The sequence below is a fragment of the Furipterus horrens genome, unplaced genomic scaffold (genome assembly GCF_987537825.1).
Source record: "Furipterus horrens unplaced genomic scaffold, mFurHor1.1.pri manual_scaffold_9, whole genome shotgun sequence".
Lineage (NCBI taxonomy): Eukaryota > Metazoa > Chordata > Mammalia > Chiroptera > Furipteridae > Furipterus > Furipterus horrens.
Genome location: NW_028327179.1, coordinates 72,495,989 through 72,517,709, shown reverse-complemented (window position 1 = coordinate 72,517,709; position 21,721 = coordinate 72,495,989). Strand labels below are relative to the sequence as shown.

General features: G+C 38.7%; 1 protein-coding gene across 1 annotated transcript in view; it reads left to right on the top strand.

Moving 5' to 3' along the window:
* CTTNBP2 (cortactin binding protein 2) overlaps window positions 1–21,721 on the top strand; it is a 206,203-nt gene that overhangs the window by 116,841 nt on the left and 67,641 nt on the right. The window contains 2 exon segments of the mRNA XM_090287406.1: window positions 543–693; window positions 7,256–7,510. Coding sequence (XP_090143532.1) covers window positions 543–693; window positions 7,256–7,510 — 406 coding nt within the window.

The following is a 21,721-nucleotide window of genomic DNA, read 5'->3' as shown; positions in this document are numbered from 1 at the left end:
TTCAGGAGACCAGACAGCCTCTGCTGTCTTTTTTCCCCCCAGGCAACTTTTTTCGCTCTCTTGCTGCTTTTTTTAGTGGAGGCAAATGGCATCCTGCTCTCTGTGCTATTTATGATTATTTTCTCAAGTGAAAAATCTCAGAATGAGTCAGCAGCCCGACTTTTTTCAACATTGAAACTATTTTGAACCACTAATAATATATATGTCAAGCACAGTTAAATCATTCATTCCAATAAGTTAAACATATTCCAAGGACTCCATTTTTATAAGGTGGTTACAAAGAAGTGTCATAAACAAATTTTCAGCACTTAAGGTTGCTATTTAAATTTTTCATGGGAGTAATTAAGTTTGTTATTAAAATACATCTTCTAGCCTTGTTGCAAAACAGTTCCCATATAATAAGACCCACAATAATTTACAATATATTTGATGTATATAAAGATGCAGAATTCATAATTATCATCAATATTTAATATCTTGGTCAGGTGGCACTTCAGAAATCAATCCCAGTTTCTCTGAATTAATCATAATCTTATGTTTAGGTGTGTAGAATTCTTAATTGCATATGATGCTGATGTTAATCATGCTGCTGACGGAGGACAGACACCTCTATACCTGGCTTGTAAAAATGGAAATAAAGAATGTATTAAACTCTTGTTGGAAGCTGGAAGTGACCAATGTGTAAAAACTAGAGTGAGTATTAGTTTTGTTTTGTTTTTCTATAATTTGCAATGTGTCTACAAATTGTACAGCTAGAAAAATAAAATACATTAAAATAAAGGTTGCTTTGCTTTGTTCTGCTTTCAGGATATTGGATAAGGACAGTGTCTTGTTCCTGAGTCTCTACTAACTAAAATCCTTGTCTGTTAGTCTAACCAGACCTTTACCTCTGATCCTCAGTTTATTTAAAATGAATACCTGTGTCTCCTGACTTTTTTTCAGAATTAGGTGAGATAATGGAGTTAGTTATAAGTTTTTAGTCATTCAACAAATGTTTTGCTTAATACCAGCTGTCCTAGGGATGAAAGAAACAGTAGCAATCAAAGTAGCCCCTGCCCTCATTGATTTTATATTCAATTACTGAGAGGAGGCAACAATAAATAAATAAGTGAATAGACAATAGTTAGATGTTTAGGAAACTCTTATAAGAACTGGTCAGAAAAGTCTTCAGTGAAAATGTGACAATTGAGCCAAGACCGAAAGGAAGTGAGGGCATGGGCCACACAGAGGCAAGGAGAGCTGTGTGCCAGGCCTGAGCAGCAAACAGCAAGTGCAGAGGCATCAGGCGGGAGAGAGGTGGCATCCTCACTGCACCTCAGGGAGATGTGGGCATGATGAGGACGTGGGGCAAGAATGGATGTTTTGAACAGAACATGGATATAAACTAACTTATTTTCTAAGAATCACTGACTGCAGGTATAAGTGGCAAGGTGCAGAACAGTTGAAAAGGAGGCCTGTTAAGAATCTTTTGTTTTAATTGAGGGAGGAAATAATGGTTTGAATTAAGATTGAAGGGTAGAGTGCGGAATGGTCCAATTCTGGATGTATTTTCAAGGTGCATTATATATTTTATAAAGTACTATGGAAGAAGTATAAACTTTGGCAGTTGTGGCAATGATGGTAAAAAGAGAAGGTGTTTTGTAATGACTGAGAAGTCAGGGTCTGAAATCAGACCTTGTGACTTGAACCTTGTCTCCACAATGTAGTGTGACTTTGGGCAAGTGATCTTACTTCTCTTTTCCATGATTGATCCCTCTATAAACTGAGGCTAATAGTGGTCACCATTATTAGGGGTATGGAAATGAGCCTGTCTATATAAGGCCTAGGACTTGTAAGCACTTGACAAATGTTAGCTGTCATCTTGGTCATCATCATCATCACCACCATCATCATTACCATTACCATCATCATCACCATGATCATCATCAATAGTAGTACTGAGTTGTAACATGTAAACAAAAGGGAGTTTTGTGAAGAGCTTTGCCCTGCACTGGAGGAGGGTTATTTATGTTAACTCTTTCTGCTAGAATGATGTTTGTTATCACTAAGATTGTGCAGTCCCTCACAGAGTTCAGGGTCAGTCTAATTTGCCTCAGAACTTGAATCACTATGTGGAAATGCACTATAAAACCTAAGACATTGATGCAACTGTTGACTTCATCCTGCACAGTTCTGATACCGCACAGAGATTTAGAAGCTGACAGTCCTTGGATAGTAGTTTTGGCTTAGCCACATGGAAATGCATTTGAAATAAAACTTCCCAATTAACCCTCAGAAATTTGTCTTCATCAAGCTATTGTGATATACTTGAAGACTGAGAAATCAGCCCTGTGTACACTGACAGGCATTTCTCTGACAGAGTTCCTCTAAGGGATGGAGGAGTGAAGGAACTTCCATCATTGGGCTCAGGCATTATTTTCTTTTTGTTATTGCAGCTTCTCATAATGTTACATAGAAATACCACCCTCCAACATATTCCTGATGAAAGACAAGTGCAGACATTTTAATTTCCAAAGGTTATCTGCACCTTAGATTTCTTCTGTTAATAGAGAATTAACTGTACTGGGCATCCATTTCACAGAAAACATCCTTAAAACTTTTTAGGATAAAAAGGTGCATTATCTGTTTTATAGGTCACTCTTTGACCCTGGGCTTTCTTAAGCAATTTCCCAAAAGAACCAACAATTAAAGGTATAAAGTTGGGTATAAACATTTTCTATTGAATGCTATTATTAAATTAAAGCTTAAAAAAAATCTTCCGATCTGTTTTTTGAAAATCTGAGAAAATAATCCTGTGTTATTTTAATTAATGCTATTTTATATATTTTAACTAAGAAATCTGTGATGTTACATACAGAGATTTCATTATGAAATTGTGAAATTCTACCTTAATGTGAAAACTGAATGAATTTTACATTACCAAGCTGAGGAAAAATAAATAGTGCCACATAAAACTTTGTCACATCCACATAAGTTGGAGAACACAGAAATTCATGCTGTCAAGTAAGTTGTTTAAAGTACAGAGATAAACAGTATAATTGGTAGAGGATTTTAAGGGAATAATTATCTCTTGTGACTTTTAATAAGAAATCAAAGGAGAATGGAAGATTAAAAGTTTTACAGGAAAGGCTTTACGGCCTTTGTAATGTAAATTAGGGATGGTTAAGAGCATTTATACTCCATTGCCTGCATAAGACTGATACCCAAGATCAGGTGTCCAGAGCCCAACAAAGAACAAGCCATGAAATGCTTTGCCTGTCTGGAGCCTGCCAGAACCCATCCAGGGACTCTATGGTATCCCAGTTACTGCTCATGGTCTTGTCACAGCCAAGTTGACTTCATTGGTAGGTGGTATAGAACCAGACCAAAAAAGCACATTATCAAGGGACAGCATTAGCAAATGATCAGATCACTCAGTCGAAATGTAGATTGTACCATTTATTGTCTAGTTTTCTCCCTTTTACCTTATATTTTTAAAAGTGTGCTGAAACACACTAAAAAATATCTAGTATAGCAATATGGAATACTATTACCGAACAAAAAAAGGAGGTTCAGCTGCCTGTAGTCAGTCACAGAAGACAAACTCTCGTGAAGCAGATGCTGGTATAAAAGAAAAGAGGTTTAATTCAGGTGCTGCATGATCCATGAGAATGACAGACTTCTGTCTCAAAACTCATCTCATCTGCAAAACCAAGACAAAAGTACATTTTAAGGTACAGTCGGAGACTTCCAGCCAAGATGGAAGCTTAGACAGACATGCTTGGTCTCCCTTTACAACTAGAAAGGAATACAACTACCTCAAAACAAAAGATAACCAGAAATTCCAGAAAATAAAACTACATGGAAGCCCAACATATGAAGTAATAAACCAGCGGTGCTCGCCTGGACTGGTAGGAGGGGCGAAATAGGAACCGGAATGGAAAGGTCGGGCCGTTCTGTTTGCCGTAGCAGTGGGGAGAGTGGCAGGGGGAGCAATCTCGGCTGCAGTCGAGCCCTGGCAGCTTGTGACCCCAATGCGGGGAAAGGCAGCCCCCCCCCGCCCCCCCGCCCACCATTGCATTGGATGGTGAGGCCCAGAGGGCAGGAGGATGGATCCTGGTCTCTCAGTGGAGAATAACAACAGGAATCTATCTTGGACCCCCGCCCCCACACAAGGCGCCACAGCGTGGCGAAAAAGGTCGGAATAGCCATAGGTTGCAGGGTAGCAAGGAGTAGACAGGGCTCGGCCCCCCATAGCCTGCCCAGGAAGCAAAGCAAAACACAAATCTGTCAAAATGAAGGAGACAACGATTGAAATCCTGCTGACACAGCTCACCAGGCAGCAGATGAAGAACGTGACAGATGAACAAATAAGAAACCTTTCAGAGGCTCAGTTCAGAGCTATTGTTATAAGGTGGCTTACAGAATTTACAAAAGATTTAGAACAGGACAGGGAAGGAAAGAAAGCCACTCATACTGAAACTAACAAAAACACGTACGAGACAAGTGATGAGGAAATAAAATCCAGAGATCAAATCAACAAACTGGAACATAGGGAAGGAACAGTCAACCAGTGCAGACAGAGGAAACAAAAAGTAAGGAAAGTGAGTAGAGGATCAGAAACCTCTGGGACAGCAATAAGAGATCGAACATTCAGATTATAGGATTGCCAGAGGGCAAAGAAGAAGAACTAGAAATTGAAAAATTAAGTGAAAATATAATGAAGCAGAACTTCCCGAACTTGGGGAAGGAAATAGACTTACAGGTCCAGGAAGCACAGAGAATTCCAGAAAAACTGGACCCAGGGAGAACCCACTCCAAGGCACATTATAATCAAATTGTCAAAAATTAAAGATAAAAAGAGAATCTTAAAAGCAGCAAGAGAGAAGAATCATGTACAAAGGGGTCCCAATTAGATTATCAGCTGATTTCTCAAGGGAGACCTTGCAGGCAAGAAGGGACTGGCAAGAAATATTCAAAGTAATGAAAATCAAAAACATACAGCCACATATACTCTATCCAATGAAGCTGTCATTCAGAATAGAAGGGCAGAGAAAGTGCTTCCAGAACAAAATAAAACTGAAGGAGTTCATTAGATACAAACCACTATTATATGAGATGTTAAAGGGACTTGTTTAGAAGAAGGAGGATCAAAACTATGAATATTAAAATGAAAACTGCATCACAAGAACCAACAACAGAAGCTAGGGAATTGAAACAAAGGCAAACTAAATAGCAACGAGAGTGGAAAAAACTATAGGTATGGGGAACATACTGGGGGGAGGCCAGCAGGGAGGGGGAAGGGGGAGAGGGAGGGAGATGGTACAGGAATTAAGAAGCATAGTAGGAGGGAATGGAATAGACAGGAAGAGGCTGAGAAGAACTATATACACAATCAATGGACATGGACTAAAAGGAGGGGACAACTGGAAGGAGGGGGGCCACTGGGTAGAGGGGAGCAGAGGGAAAGGAAATTGGGATACTGTAACAGCATAATCAATAAAACATATTTAAAAAAATAAAGTACAGTTGGTTGGAGCTCGCTGGAGGCTGCTAAGTGGTCATCCAGGTAGTTTAGCTTGTTCCCCACTGCTGTCCATTTCAGGCTCCCTCTTGGAGCCTGCACGTGGAGCCCATGTGGCCATAGGCCATGCAGCTGCTAGGGCTGCAAGGACACATGCTCCTGAGGCCAGCTCATGAATGCACCAATGAATGCATTACCAGGTGGGCAAGAGATTGAGAGAGACTCCCTCCTGGAGATCATTGGCCACATGATTGCTAAGGAGAAAACAGTCCAGTGCACCATGGCAGGGAAGGTCATGAACCAGACAGCCACGAGCCACAGAGAGCCAGCCTGCTTTCTCTGTTCCCCTGGGATTATATTAGGTTGGGTGTAAGATGGCCCAGGTGCTTTCTCAAAATAACCAATCAACTTCCCAGACTTGCATGCTTTAGGTGGGTCCACCTCCCAACCAACCCCTTCTTTTCCCAGTCTGGACAGACAGACCTCTTTGGTCCAGAACCTACCCCTGCCCCATTTTGACTTCTAGGGTGCATTTGCCTGCTTTCCTTTGGTCCCATCCTCAACCTGGTACTGGAAGGGGGTGCTTTTTCCTATCCAATTATCCTGCTATCTTTTTGGTGCCATCTTGGCCAATGGGGGAGGTTGCCCAGGTCCTGGACAGACTGCCTACTGGTAAGAACACCACATAATAAAAACATGCCAAAAGGAAAATAAATAAAGCCAAAACACAAAGTACCAAAATAAAACTCAGTTATTTTATGAAAGTCTTAAAAATATAATGAAGACAAATACCTGAGTAGGAGGCAGACCCATCTCTATATAAAAAATACAAGAATACACGGGGACAAAGATTTCCCCTAGAATAGTGCTTGTCAAACTTTAGTGCCTCCAGATAACCTGGAGGACTTGTCAAATCACAAATTTCGGGCCACACCTGAGTATTTTCTGATTCTGTAGGATTTGAGTGATCCTCAGTAATTTGCATTTCTAACAAGTTTCCAGGTGATGCTGATGCTGCTGGTCTTGGGACCATACCTGTGAATCATTGCCTTAGAAAAGAGTTGAGTCTACTCTAGAAACCAGCTAAGTGGAAGACTGAGGCTTCAAAGTAACATTCTAGAAAATGGGCACAATCATTTTAGTTGAAACATTTTCTAAGCTTGCATATATTGATGACCCACGGAGATCACAGAACACTCAATAGAGACCCATGTCCATACCATGAAGTAATTTGGCTTTGTTTTTCCTGTTTGCCTGCCTTTTCCCTGTTATCTGCAATCCTCTGCAATCATTGACAAAAATTTTAAGATCACTAGGATTAGGACTCTGCCCTATAAATAAAATTGGTTTATAGTAGAATTTATATAGTACATTACTAATAACACTGTAGCTAGATGTAAATTTTAAACAATCTCTTCATGCTAAAGTTCACTCTCTTTTGTAGTATTAAATTGAGATTTTGGTTCTTCATAGATAATGCTTAATTACTGGCCTGGGCAGTATCTACTTACTCCAAATGGTTAACTTTAAGTGGAAACTCTTACAAAATAGCAAACACAAGTCATAGCAATGGCAATACCTAATTGACAGAGATCAGAGAACTTAACTCATCAGTGATATTCAGGATCGGAATGCCTGCCTTTCCCAGCTCAATGGTCCATGCTCAGAAACATTTAGAGGTGAACTTTAAGTAACACTCTTCTCAATATTAATATTGTAATCAACCATTTTCCCTGGTTATTTTATTTTCAGGATGGCTGGACACCAGTTCACACAGCTGTGGACACTGGTAACGTGGACAGCCTCAAGCTTCTTATGTACCATATAGCACAAACTTGTGGAAATTCCTTGCATGAGGAAGAGACCAGGTTGGGTATTTTTGACTTGGGTCAAGGAGAAGAGAGGCCTGAAGGCACAGCCAAACCTGTTGTTCCTGTAGACCTCATTAACCATGCTGACAGAGAAGGATGGACTGCTGCCCATATTGCTGCTTCAAAGGGTTTTAAGGTGTGTCTGGGGCAGCTGACCTCATTATGCAGCTGTAATTTGATGAGTGGCAAAGTTGTCTGCTGTTGACTGAGTGTATGTCAGCTGAATAATAGGAGACTGAATGATACTATTGCAGGAGATGATAAGCTAGTTACCAATATGAACTGATTTCTTTTCTGTCCAGCGAATATTTATGGCCAAGAGTACATGAGACTTTTCATAAAAAAATATTTGGAGTTTGTTAACAAGAAATGTGGGAGTATTTTAGACATATCTCATTTAAAATTAGGGGGAAAATTTTTGGTGTTGATTTAGTCTACTGGGTTGTTTGATTCAGTACCAAGCTCATAATACTTGTTAGAGGGAGGACCAGGACTCAAATAGATGCCCTGTAATATGAACAGCCTCATTACGCCCTACCTGTGTTGTCCTGCTAAGAGAAGGGGCTCTGGGTTTACTCATAATTTAGAGTTGAAAAAGATTCTGGTTATTAAGGAAATGATATAGTGGGACATCCATTTGTGCTTCTTTTTCTATTTAAGTGACAAATAATATGTTCTAACAGTAATAAGCTATTAGAAACCTTCTAAGTGCATGACACTGTTTATGTGGTCATTTGCAGGGATCATTTATATCATTAGGTAACTCTTAGTCCAGTGGCAAGAGTGTGGGGTACAAGACAACTGTAGGATAAAAGAAATACAAAAACATTAAAACAAGGTAATAGAATGTCAACTACAATTAAAAATTATATTTTAAAAAGTGTATAGTTGGAATAGTACAAAAATGCACATTTTTATTTTTGTGGAAAAAGGAAAAGAATGCCCTTATTTCAGAGAGCAGAGTTGCAGGCATGTTGGGCTCAGAAATGACTCATTCTAGAGGAGCTAGATATCATTTGGAGCCTTGCAGAATGGGCTAGATCTGCCACCCTTCGCAAGGAAAAGAGTTGTTCATATGGAGGAAGAAATAGGAACAGAAAAAGGGAAGGACAGCTAGGTAACAGCTCCATCTGAGCTAATGAGAAGAAATTAAGACTAGACTGGAAGTCTCATAGGATGTCATGGGCTTTCAGTGACATAATAAGGAGTCTGGACTTTAATTACTAGTGAAAGCAAACCATTGAAAAGTTTTGCATAAAGGAGCAAAATAATCAGCACTTTAGTTTGAATTGATTAATTTGGCAAAAACATCCAGAAAATTTGGGATTATGAAAAAGTGGGTGTCAAGGGAGAGAGACTAGGTTAAAGATAATGGGAGTGGTAGAAATAAGAGATATTTCAGACTAGAAATGTCAAAGTGTTGGAGATTGATTAGATATGGGAAATGAGGGAGCTGAATAGAAGGATAATAGTGATGTTCCCAGAAAGAGAGGAGGTATCATTGTGATCCAGATAATAGAATGTGGGTTTAGACATGTTGAATTTAAGTGGTATGATATGTTCATTCAGTTGGAGACATCTGGAAATACCTAAAAATGTGTATTTTGAGCTTCTGGTTGGGTAAATTTCTGTTATTGTGACCTAGAAAAGAAGCTGTTCATTTTGGACTTTGGTTGTCTTTATTTATTTATTTTTAAGTGAGAAAAGGGTGCAATTCAGTGAGCTATTCTTTGTTAGCAGTTTTTTCCATTTTATTCTTTAACAAAGAATAAAGTTACAAAAATTTGTGAACTTAATATATATACACAATATGTATTGATTTGCATGGGATTTAATAACATTTGACAAAAAAGGTTTTAGGAGACAAAGATGGGAAATATGAAAAGTTTGAAGTTGAAAATACAGTTAATCTAAGACAGTGAATCTCAGTTAATGGTGGAATTGGGCATGGAAGGGGTAGTTTGCAACCTGTCTTAACCCCGTAAAGAAAATCTGTGAGTATAATGCAATATGTTACTGATAGGAATGGATGTACATGCACTCAACCTGAAGGCAAAAAGAAATAAAAGAGCAAAACAAAACCTGAGCATGACTGAGCTAGAATATTCAGCTAACAAACCCCTTACGCTAGACCAGCAGAGAAACCTGCTCCCTGGCGTAAGTCACCCTGCAGTGTAGGGCCTTGTGTTGTAGCTCAGCTTTTTAACTATGACTCCTTATTATTCTTGGTGCTTTTGATAGTCAATGATGGTATAATCGTGGGTGCCCATGCCCCTGGAAAATGGGTGCTCAATCCTTGTTGAGTAAAAGGAACTGTGACCTGTTTCTCATGTGGAATGTGTCTCTCTCTGTATTCTCTTACTTGAAGAAGCATAAGATGAATTTTGAATAAGAAAAGAAAGATTTAAAAAAGTGAGCATGACTGACAATAGTCATACATGTCTAAGTAAAATAATAGATTTTTTAGCCCTAGGGTGGATACTTAATCTTTTAGACTAACTTCTTCATTTTATGATTATTTTGAATATAGGGACATTTAAACACTGAAGGGATTAATAGATAGAAGTGGGGAATGAATCCCAGATTGCCTGATTTAATTACTCTTCACACTATACCATGCTGCCTTCCTTCCTAGTCAAAGGTATTAGAAAATATTTTTGTATAATTTGCCTAATACAAAGTTTATATTCTGGCTGAGAGAGTTCTCCAGAGAACTCTCCGTTTACAACTAAGTTGTGAAGAATAATTTTCTGAAAAATTAAAAAAATAATTCTGATGTAATCATGTGAATAAAAAGGTTTTGCCCTGACCACAAGTAGACCTAAAAAGCTAATGTTTTTTCTCTCTATGGTAATATTTTTGTGTCCAGTCTACATAAGGTAGTAGTACTGTCCACACAAGATGACCTCAGTTTTCGCATATTTTTCAATAAAGAATTGTGGGATTTCAGAGTTCAAAGAGACATAGCTTAGCCAGTCTAAACCCCTCGTTTTACAGATGAAAAATTAAGTCTTGGAAATTAGCATAACTAATTCCCCAAGGTCAATTCATAGAAGATCAGAGTCCCAAATCAGTATTTTTTTTATTTTTGTCTTTGGTCTTCTTCCCAATGGTTAAGTACTTTATGCAAATTATTATTTAGTGTTTGGTAACAGGAGTACCTCTCTCTAAAACTAGCCTGTGACTCCAGAGCTGAACTAATCAATGAGGACAAACTTTTGTTTTCATCACTTAATGTGACTAGATAGAAGAGTGTCTTAGCGAAACCTTGTTCTGTCGTGAGAACTGTAACATGTCAGGCTCCTGCCACAGAAACGTATTTGGGAGATTGTATGGATTTGATCATCTTTGCTGTTGAAGCTCTCATACAGAGTTTCTTTATATTTGGGACTGTATGTCCTTCTGATTGCAGGAGGAGATTAGAATTCTAGTTAATGTTTTGCCAAAGCCAGGGGCTTCTTACCACTCATGCATTATCTTATGCAGTCTCACTGGGTTGACTGTTTAATGCAAACTCCTCCCCCAACACTGTTTCATTCCTTGCTTCCCCTCCAATTTTGATGACCAGGCTTTCTCTTTGTTTTTCTGGATTTTCTCTTTTGTTTAATCATAAGCAGTTTCCAAACTCCATTCCCAGTTGGCTAGTCCTACTTTTTAAAAATTACCCAATCTTTTAGCTTTAACTGTGGCTTCTGCAATAACTAGTCCCAACCCTTAATCTCCACATCTGACTTTTTAACTGTCTCCCAGAGATTCATTTCCAGCATCCTAGAAGTCATCTGGGCAGCCCCACTGTCCCCTGGTCAGATGGTTGCCCTCTTGTCACTGTCTTCAGGCCATTCTTGCATTGTGTTAGGATTTTGGTCTGCCTGATGGATTGCTGGCTTTTAGTCTGGTGAGTGTCAGCCATTTCTGTTCACACTGTAGCATCTCCCCCAACTGAGTAGTCTGGATGAAGTGTGTGTCTCAAGTGCACAGGCCCACTTAGGGCCCTGAGATTTAGATTTCCCTCCTCATAGGTCATGGCTGAAAAGAGACAAAGATGACCAGGAGTCCCACAGAGTTGGATAACTGACTGAGAGGAGAAAGACAGGATACCTATGACCTTGAACCATGTCTTTGGGACTAGAGGTTAACCATGATAGATATAAATCTCTTCTTTGGAATCTGTTCTTGTGCTTTTGATTTTCCATGATTATTTATATTTTTCTCAATTTTTATAAAATGATCTTTGAAAGACCAGACTGACTTAACTCAGTGTAAACAAAGTGAAGACTTTTTTTTTTTTTAACACACATTCCTCAGTGTTCAGTGCAGAGTATGGCATTCTTGATTAATTTGAGCAGCAGTGATTAACTGACAAAATCTCAAAGGATTCTAACATAAACTTAGCTAACTAAATTATTCTGACATAAACTTCTAACAAACATGCTCCACCACTCACCCGAGACTTGGACTTTCCAGTGTTTTCCACCAACACTTTCCATTGATCTGGATTTTGACCCTTTTCTCCTCTCAGTATATGTATTCCCTTGAGTGATCTTACTGACTTGCAGAATAGAATCTTTTAGAGATTCCAAAATCTTACCTCTTGACCGACTTATTATTTTCTGAATCCATCCAGATGGCCACAGTTTACAGGGCATTTCCTTCATAATTAGAGAACCAAACTTCCCAGTCTGGCTAGTACAGTTCTTGCTTATACCTGTTGTACCAGTGTAATTATTAACAGTGCCTTCTTTTTACTCTTAAAAGTATCCCAGTTTAGAAAATTACATGGTAACCCTGTTGATGAGCATATCAGCTGCAAGGGGGTGAATCTTGGATTCCCATGTTTCTGCTCCTTAACCAGTCTGTTGCATTTCTTGTACTTTCTTTCTTTATCCAAAAACATCACCTGCCTTTTGTGTTTCCTTCTCCATCTTCCTAACTTAATGATTGCAACTGATCAAGACAATCTTACATTTTATTCCTTTATAAATGGATTTTGAATATGTTGGCTCCTCCATGCCCCATGAGCATTGTCACTGTCCTTAGAGCACCCTGATCATCTGCTGTGCAGGCACCTAGCGGAGTCTCTTCACAAGTTACTCCCACTCCTTCACACTGCCATCAGAGGGGCCTTGCTGATAGGAACAAAGGTCATATCATTTACCTACTTAATGGCTCTATCGCTTCCAGGCTACGTGCCAGACCTCTGTCAAGTCCCTCCCTGATGTAACCTCAGTCTACCTCCTCACGCATATTTCCTGTATCCCTCCCTAATTCATTCTGTGCTCTAATCATGCACTACTGGCTGCTGTGCAGACAGCCTGTGCTTTCTCTTCTCTCCCTGTCTTTGTATCTGCTGTTCCTGTTACCTCGAATGGCTTCCTCCCCCATTCTGACCCTTCCCTGCCTGGAAAACATCTCATCTTAAGTCTTGGCTTCCAAGAGTTAGATATTCCCAGGGCACCTCTTCATACTTCAGTTAGTGAGTTTGTACTTTAAAACTGTAATTGTTTGCATCCCTCTCTTATTTTCTGCCTCCTTCCCAAAATCACTTTTCCATCTTTGTATGTGCAGTGCCCAGCAGAGTCTCTCACCCAGCAGTACTAATGTTTGTTGACTCAATGAATAAATGGACTATTACTCTAGTTCTTTCTAATAGCTCCCTTCCTGTTACCCTCTTCCTTTCCAGTATATCTTCCAAATGCACCGACTTGTTTTCAGAACTGAACCGATTTTGACACTGCTACCTGAACATATCCCTATGCCAATAGAAAAGCATTCAAACTCCTCAGCACTCAGTCCTTCACAGCTGATTCCAGCTGCCTTCATTCTGATACTCACCCCCAAATTTACCTTTTTGTTTATGCCCTTATTTACCATTTCCACAGCCTTCATTTCCCCTGCCCTGCAAAACAGTGGGTATTTCCACACCCAAGGTTATTCCTAGTACCTGCACTTGACCTTATCTCCTGCGTGTCTGCACACTGCTTTTGCTTTTGCTCCCTCTGTTCAATCTTGAACTCTGTGCCCTCTGCCTTGACTTTGATTTTATCTCTAGCTCTTTGGACTTGGGATTTCTACTTATTCCCCTTGGCATTGGTACCTTACTTCTCAGCTCTCCTTAAAAAACCATGGTAGAGATGGCTCATTGGCCCTCAACATCTCTTCTACCTTTCCTCTATAATAATTGATCCCTCAGTGTTCAGAGGGGCCCCAAACACCCAAAATAAAGATTTACCTTCCTTCTTCTACTTCCAGCCAAGATGGAGGTAAGCACCTTCATCTCCTCGCACAACCATAAGAAGGATTACATCTACCTCAAAACAAAAAAACCCAAGAACTACCAGACAATCGAACTGCATGGAAGTCCAACAAACAAAGATATAAAGAAGTAATACTCATCCACATGGGTAGGAGAGGTGGAGCCAGGGAGTCGGGGAACCAGGGCAGAGAGAATTCGGTTTGGCGGTGGCTTGCTGGTGAAACAAACAGTCACACATTATAAAAGCTGGGAGGGACACCTGGGGAGCGATCTCAGTCCCAGACCAGACCATGCAGCTCAAGTTCTAGCGCTGGGAAAATAAAGCCTCATTGCTTTTGGTTGTGAAAACCAGTGGGGGTTGGGGCGGCAGAAGAAACTGCCAGTCTCTCCGGAGAGCCTGTTTAGGGGGCCCCATGGTCTAGAACGTATGCAAACTCACCTACTCTGGGAACCATCACCAGGACAACACATACAGAAAGCAGGTGAAATACCTGGAAAAGAGTCGAGTATAGAGCAAGTGGCATTGTTGCCTATCTGACCCTTCCCCGACATACAGTTCCATGAGGCTGTGAAACCAGTTACCCAGCACTGACACATACCTAAGGCTCTGCCCCTTACAGTGTAACAGGTGTGGCAGCTCTACCTAATACACAGAGGCAAACACAGGAGGCTGTAAAGTTGAGGAGACAGAGAAGTATGGCCTAAAAGAGGGAGCAGATCAAGGCCTCAGAGGGAGAACTTAGTGAGGAGGAGAAAGCCAACCTAACAGACACAGAGTTCAAAACACTGGTAATAATGATGCTCAGAAATGATTGAGTACAGCAGACGTATAAGGGAAGAAGTGAAGACTATACTAAGTGAAGTGATGAAAAATCCACATGAAACCAATGGTGAAGGGAAGGAAGCTGAGATTCAAATCAATGGTTTGGAACATAAGGCAGAAATAAACGTTTTTCCAGAACAAAAAGAAGAAACAAGAATTGAAAAACAAACAAACAAAAACAAGCACAAGGAGCGGCTTAGGAACCTATGGTACAACTTTAAACATACTGTACCAATCCCTGAATCATAGGGATGCCAGAAGGAAAGGAAGAACAAGAAATTGAAAGCTTATTTGAAAAGATAATAGAGGAAAACTCCCCAAATTTGGTGAATGAAATATACATACAAGTTCAGGAAACACAGAGAGTCCCAAAGAAGCTAGATTCAAAGAGGACCACACCAAGACACATCATCATTAAAATGCCAAAGGTTAAAGATAAAGAGAGTATCTTAAACGCAGCAAGAGAAAAGCAGAGAGTTAGTTATCTACAAAGGAGTTCCCATAAGACTGGCGGCTGATATCTTAAAAGTATCTGCAGGCAAGAAGGGCCTTGCAAGAAATATACAAAGTGATGAAAAGCAAGGGCCTACACCCAAGATTACTCTATCCAGCAAAGCTATCATTTAGAATGGAAGGACAGATAAAGTGCTTCCCTGATAAAGTAGAGCTGAAGGAATTTATCATCACCAAGCCCTAATTATATGAAATGTTAAAGAGACACATTTAAGAAAAAGAAGATCAAATCTATGAACATTAAAATGACAACAAACTCACACCTATCAACAAATGAATCTAGAAAACAAAAATTAAAGAAACAACTAGAACAGGAACAGAACCATAGATAAGGAGATCATTTAGAGGGTTATCAGTGGGGAGGAGAAAGGGAAAGAATGGCAGAAAAGGTGCAGGGATGAAGAAGCATAATTGGTTGGTACAAAATAGGGGGAAGTTAAGAATAGTATAGGAAAGGGAGAAGCCAAAGAACTTCTATGCATGAAGGGGAAGTGGGGATTGCTGGAGGGAAGGGAGGTATCAGGCAGAGGAGGTCAAAGGGGAAAAATTGGGACAACTGTAACAACATAATCAAAGATATATACTGAAGAAAAAAAGATTCACCTTCTCCAGCTTCCACTGCAGGTAACTGTGGCCACCTACCTAAGTTCTGGTGAGTGGGATGTGAATGGAAGTGAAAGCTGAAGCCTAAGCCACTGCTTTTTTTAGCCCCTGTTATTACAGATGTGTCTGTATGGTAACTAATAGAACTATGCCTTGAACTCATTCATCTAGATATCTTGCTCTACATCACTTTGGTAGAACACCCTGCCCATTTAGGCCCTCTGAGAATCCATTTCAGAAGTAATGACTGGCATCACAGCATTTATCCTCTTCTCACAATCCCACCCATCAAAGAGAGAGCTTAGATTCTTTTCTTTACCTTTCTCTCCTCTTCCTTTTCCACATGCTAAAACTTTGCTCATTATTTCAACAGCTCCCTTTCCTGTGTACACTTACCCCATGTCTAACTCTTCACTACATTTTGCGTCCTCTCCCTCACGACTTCTGATGAACAGAACTGTTTTCTTATTCATCATCACAATCCTCAGCTCTAACACAACACCTGTGTAGACGGATGAGCACTGAACACTTGGAAATTGTTGGGACTGTGCCTGCCACTTGGTATGAACTCAAACATTTGTTGTAGCTATTGTTCTTGTTACGTACCAATTTTCATCTTCTTTGTTTTCTCCACTGAACCCAGCATAGCTCTGTAGAATTCACACCTGTAGCAGTGTTTGTATATGCCTTATCCTGCTATCTGCCTGACATTTTGTGCTTCCTTAAAGAGAAAGTCACTGCTTATATATATTGCCCACTGACCTACCTGAGTGCAATACAAATTATACATAACCTTCTTTAAGGATCAGAAATAAAAGAATCTTGCAGTTTGGGGTTGCATCTCTTACCACTTCTCTTTGTAATTTAAGGTAACATCACCTAGAATTATATTGAGATTAGTGACATTTGTTTGTGTGCTATAATACATTACCACTTTACTGAATATTCACGTTTTCTAACTGGTGATGATTGTGTTGATTATAATAATAACAGCAGCTAATAAATATTGAGGAATAAGTAGGTGCTGAGAATATAAGAGCTTTTTATGCATCTTTTCATGTAAGTGAGGTAACAGCTCTTATGAAAATAGACTTTGAAACACAGATAAGGTAACTGAAGCAAAAAATGTTAAATGCTTTACCAAAAATATAGATAAAATAATTTATATCAGTATTATAATCCAGGTCTGCTTTATGCAAGATACTAACTTGCATAATAAATGTATTATTTTTCTCTCATCTGGGAATTCATGAATTTTTGTGCTCAGACTGCATTTTACTTAATACTTATTTTTAGAGTTAATCTCTAAGTCAATGTTTCTGAATTTCTCATTAACTATCTTATCCATTCACTGCTTTTGTGCAAATTAATAAAACAGTTTAATTAGGATTGTTATTTATATATTTGGTTTTTTTTCAGTTAATTTATTGACTTTGTGATTTCTTAAATCTGAACCCCAGACCCACAAAAGCTAGACTTTAATTACAATTATAGGGAAAATCCCTCCAACCTGAACAGAGGTAGTGAGAAACAGATGTCCTAGTTGCTTCCCTTTGCAGACAGACAGATTTACCCAGAGTTTCTCTGGTTCAGCTTCTCCAATTTCTGGGTCCCAAGACCTAGTCTTCATTTCCCAACACATCCTAAATAACTCTCTGTATAAGCTTTGCCTTTAAACCAGTCCTGGCTTCCTGTTCAAATTTCACTTAATTGGTGGTTTCAGCTTACTCCTTGTTTTTTTCCTGACTGTTAGGGATTTCCTGTACTTCCTTATAAACGTGGGGTTGCATTTAAAATATGTTTTGGGGGCAATATGAAACAGTTGGAACTCACATGTTCTTCTGGTGGGAGTGGAAATTGGTGTAGTGACTTTTAAAACACTTTGCAGTATATACTGACTTAGAACATATGCATACCCTGTGACATAGCATTCCAGCTCTGGTATATGTACTCAACAGAAATGTGTACATGTGTATACCAAAGGACTTGCACTAGAATGTTCATAGAAGGACCCAAATGCCCTTCAATAAGAGATTAGGTCAGTAAATTGTGGTATATTCACATCATAGAATACCATACAGTAACTTAAAAAAGAACAACACAAAAATATGAATTGTGACTACTGCCCACACAGATATATTTTGTAAACATTATGTTGACTGAAACAAGCCAAATATAAAAGTGTTTCTGCACTATGATCTCATTTGTATAAAGTACATAAACAGGCTAGCTCATCTCTTAATACTGGAAATCAGAATTTTGATACCTGTGGGGGGAGAAGGGAGGCGCTAGAGATTGAGAGGGAAGCTCAAAAAGCGCTCCTTATACAAGTATAGCACTTTGTGATCATTCTTCAAACAGCACACTTATTTGTGTACTTCCTATGTGAATATTCTACTTAAGTAAAATATTAAAATAAAAAGGAAAAAGTGTGTTTTTTCAAACACAAAAAGGGTGTTTTATAGCAAAACCTTTGTGTGCGTGTATGTGAGTGATGAGAAGGATGTTGCTTATTTTGGTTGGTAGTTCCTTTTCATAGACTCTAGTCTATTCAGTTTTGTGCTTATTTTTCTGGGAAATCAGTAAACAAAACATGAAGTGGTAAAAGTTGAGCTAGTAGAGTTCTTTGGTAAATATCCTGATGTTACATCCTGTCATGCAATTAATTATTAGAAAATGTTTGCATATACTTCTAAATTGGTTTGACGATTTTTGAATAAGACTTGTCAGTTTGTAGGTTACTGATCTTTTTTGAGTGAATATTTTTCTTAAGAGCACAGAAATAGAAAAGCTGAAAAAGAGAGGGAACAGAACTTAAGTATCTGTTGAGAATGTTTTTCTAAAAACCTATCCAATATGGTCTTTTTATTTTTAATTTTTATTTTTATTGTTTTTCTATTACAATTGTCCCACTTTTTCCCTCATTGCTACCCACCACCCAGCCCACCCCTTCTCCCACAGTCCATCCTGACCCCATTGTCCATGTTCATGGGTTATTCATATTAGTTCCTTTGCTAAACCCTTTCCTTATTACCCACTTCCTTCCCTCCTCTCTCCCCACTACACCATGATAACTGTTACTCTGTTCCTTGTTCAATTTTGTTTATTTGTTTGTGTTGTGCATTAGTCTCCTGTATTGGGTGATAGCAGATGGTATTTTTCTTTCTTTGCCTGGCTTATTTCACTAAGCATAATTCTCTCTAGTTCAATCCATGTTGTTGCAAATGGCAGGAGTTCCTTCTTTCTTTCTGCTGCATAATACTCCATTGTGTAAATGTACCACAGTTTTTTGATCCACTCATCTACAGGTGGGCACTTAGGCTGTTTCCAGCACTTGGCTATTGTAAATAGTGCTGCTATGAACATAGGGGTGCATAAGTTCTTTCGAATTGGGGTTTCAGGATTCTTCAGGTATAATCCTATCACTGGAAACTCTGGTTCAAAAGGCAGTTCCATTTTTAGTTTTTTGAGGTAATTTCATACTGTTTTCCATAGTGGCTGCACCAGTCTGCATTCCCACCAACAGTGCAGTAAGGTTCCCATTTCTTCACATCCTCGCCAGCCCTTGTTGTTTGTTGATTGGTTGATGGTGGCCATGCTGACTGGTGTAAAATGGTATCTCATTGTGGTTTTTATTTGCATCTCTCTGATGGCTAGTGATGTTGAGCATTCTTTCATACACCTATGGACCCCCTGTATATCCTCCTTGGAGAAGTGTTTGTTCAGATCCTTTGCCCGTTTTTTAACTGGGCTGCCTGTCTTCTTTGTGTTGAGATATGTAAGTTCTTTATATATTTTGGAGATCAATCCCTATCTGATGTATCATTGGCAAATATGTTTTCCCATATGGTTGGCTCCCTTTTCATCTTGCTGGTGTTTTCTTTTGTTGAGCAGAAGCTCTTTAGTTTGATGTAGTCCCATTTGTTTATTTTTTCCTTTATTTCCCTTGCCTTAGGAGATGTATCAGTGAAAATATTGTTACGTGGGATATCTGAAATTTTCCTGCCTATGTTTTTCTCTCGGATTTTTATGTTATCACATCTTACATTTAAGTCTTTGATCCATCTTGAGTTTATTCTGGTGTGTGGCATAAGTTGGTTGTCTAGTTTCATTTTTTTGCATGTCCCTGTCCAGTTCTCCCAGCACCATTTGTTGAAGAGGTTCTTCTCATTCCATTTTGTTTCTTCCCCCTTTGTCGAACATTTATTGACTATAGAGGCCTGTGTTTATTTCTGGGCTCTCTATTCTGTTCCATTGATCTATATGTCTGTTCTTATGCCAGTACCAGGCTGTTTTGATTACAGTAGCCTTTTAGTATAGTTTGATGTCAGGTATTGTGATTCCTCCTACTGTGTTCTTCCTCAAAATTGCTGTGGCTATTTGGGCTCTTTTTTTGGTTCCATATAAATTTTTGAAGTATTTGTTCTAGGTCTGTGAAATGTGTTGCTGGTATTTTAATAGGGATTGCATTGAATCTATAAATTGCTTTGGGTAGTATGGACATTTTAATGATGTTGATTCTTCCCATCCATGAATATGGTATATGCTTCCATTTATTTGTATCTTCCTTAATTTCTTTCTTCAGGGTTATGTAGGTTTTTAGTACAAGTCTTTTACCTCTTTGGTTAAATTTATTCCTAGGTACTTTATTTTTCTTGTTGCTATAGTAAACAGGATTTTTTTTCCAGTTTCTATCTCTGATATTTTATTGTTGATCTATAGAAATGCCTTTGATTTCTGAATATTGATTTTGTACCCTGCTATTTTGCCAAATTCACTTGTTAGGTTGAGTAGCTTTTTAGTGACATGTATAGGGTTTTCTTGTATACTATCATGTCATCTGCAAATAGTGACAGTTTTGCTTCCTTTTTTCCAATTTGCATGCCTTTTATTTCTTTTTCTTGTCTGATTGCTGTGGCTATAACTTCCAATACTATGTTGAATAACAGTGGAGAGAGTGGACATCCTTGTCTTGTTCCTGATCTCAGAGGGAATGCTTCCAGTTTTTGTCCATTGAGTATAATGTTGGCTTTGGGTTTCTCATATACGGCCTTTATTATGTTGAGGTATGCTCCCTTTATTCCCATTTTGCTGTTTTCATCATAAATGGGTGTTGTACTTTATCAAATACCTTTTCAGCATCTATTGATATGATCATGTGGTTTTTGACTTTCATTTTGCTTAGGTGTTGTATTACATGTATTGATTTGCAAATATTAAACCATCCTTGCATCCCTGGGATGAATCCCACTTGATCATGCTGTATGATCTTTTTAATGTGTTGCTGGGTCCTGTTTGCCAGTATTCTGTTGACGGTTTTAGCATCTATATTCATCAGTGATATTGGCCTGTAGTTTTTTTCTTTGTTGTGTCTTGAACTGGTTTTGAAATTAGGGTAATATTGGTTTCATATAATTAGTTTTGGAGTATTCCCTTTTCTTGGATTTTTTGGAATTGTTTGAGAAAGGTAGGTGTTAGTTCTTCCCTAAATGTTTTGTAAAATTCAACTGTGAAGCCATCCGGTTCAGGGCTTTTGTGTGCTGGGAGTCTTTTGATTACTGTTTCAGTTTCACTCTGTTATCGTTCTGTTCAGGCTTTCTGCTTCTTCTTGATTTAGTTTTGTAAGATTTTATGTTTCCAGAAATTTGTCCATTTCATCTAGGTTGTCAAGTTTCTTGCCATATAGTTGTTTGTAGTAATTTCTTACAATCCTTTTTATTTCTGCGATATCAGTCATGATATCTCCTCTTTCGTTACTGATTTTGTTTATTTGGATTCTATCTCTTTTTTTCTTGATAAGTCTAGCTAAAGGCTCCTCAATTTTGTTTATCTTTTCAAACAACCATCTCCTAGTTTTGTTGATCTTTTGAATTGTTTGGTTTAGTCTCTATATCATTTAATTCTGCTCTGATCTTGATGATTTCCTTCCTTCTACTTGATCTGGGCTTTGTTTGTTGTTGTTCTAGTTCTTGTAGCTGTAGGGTTAGATTTTTTATTAGAGATTCTTCTATCCTTTACAAGTAGGCCTGTATTGCTATGAACTTTCCTCTCAAGACTGCTATTGCTGTGTCCCATAGGTTTTGGGCTGTTGTGTGTTCATTATGATTTGTTTCCAGAAACTTTTTGATTTCTTCCTTGATGTCATTGTTAACCCA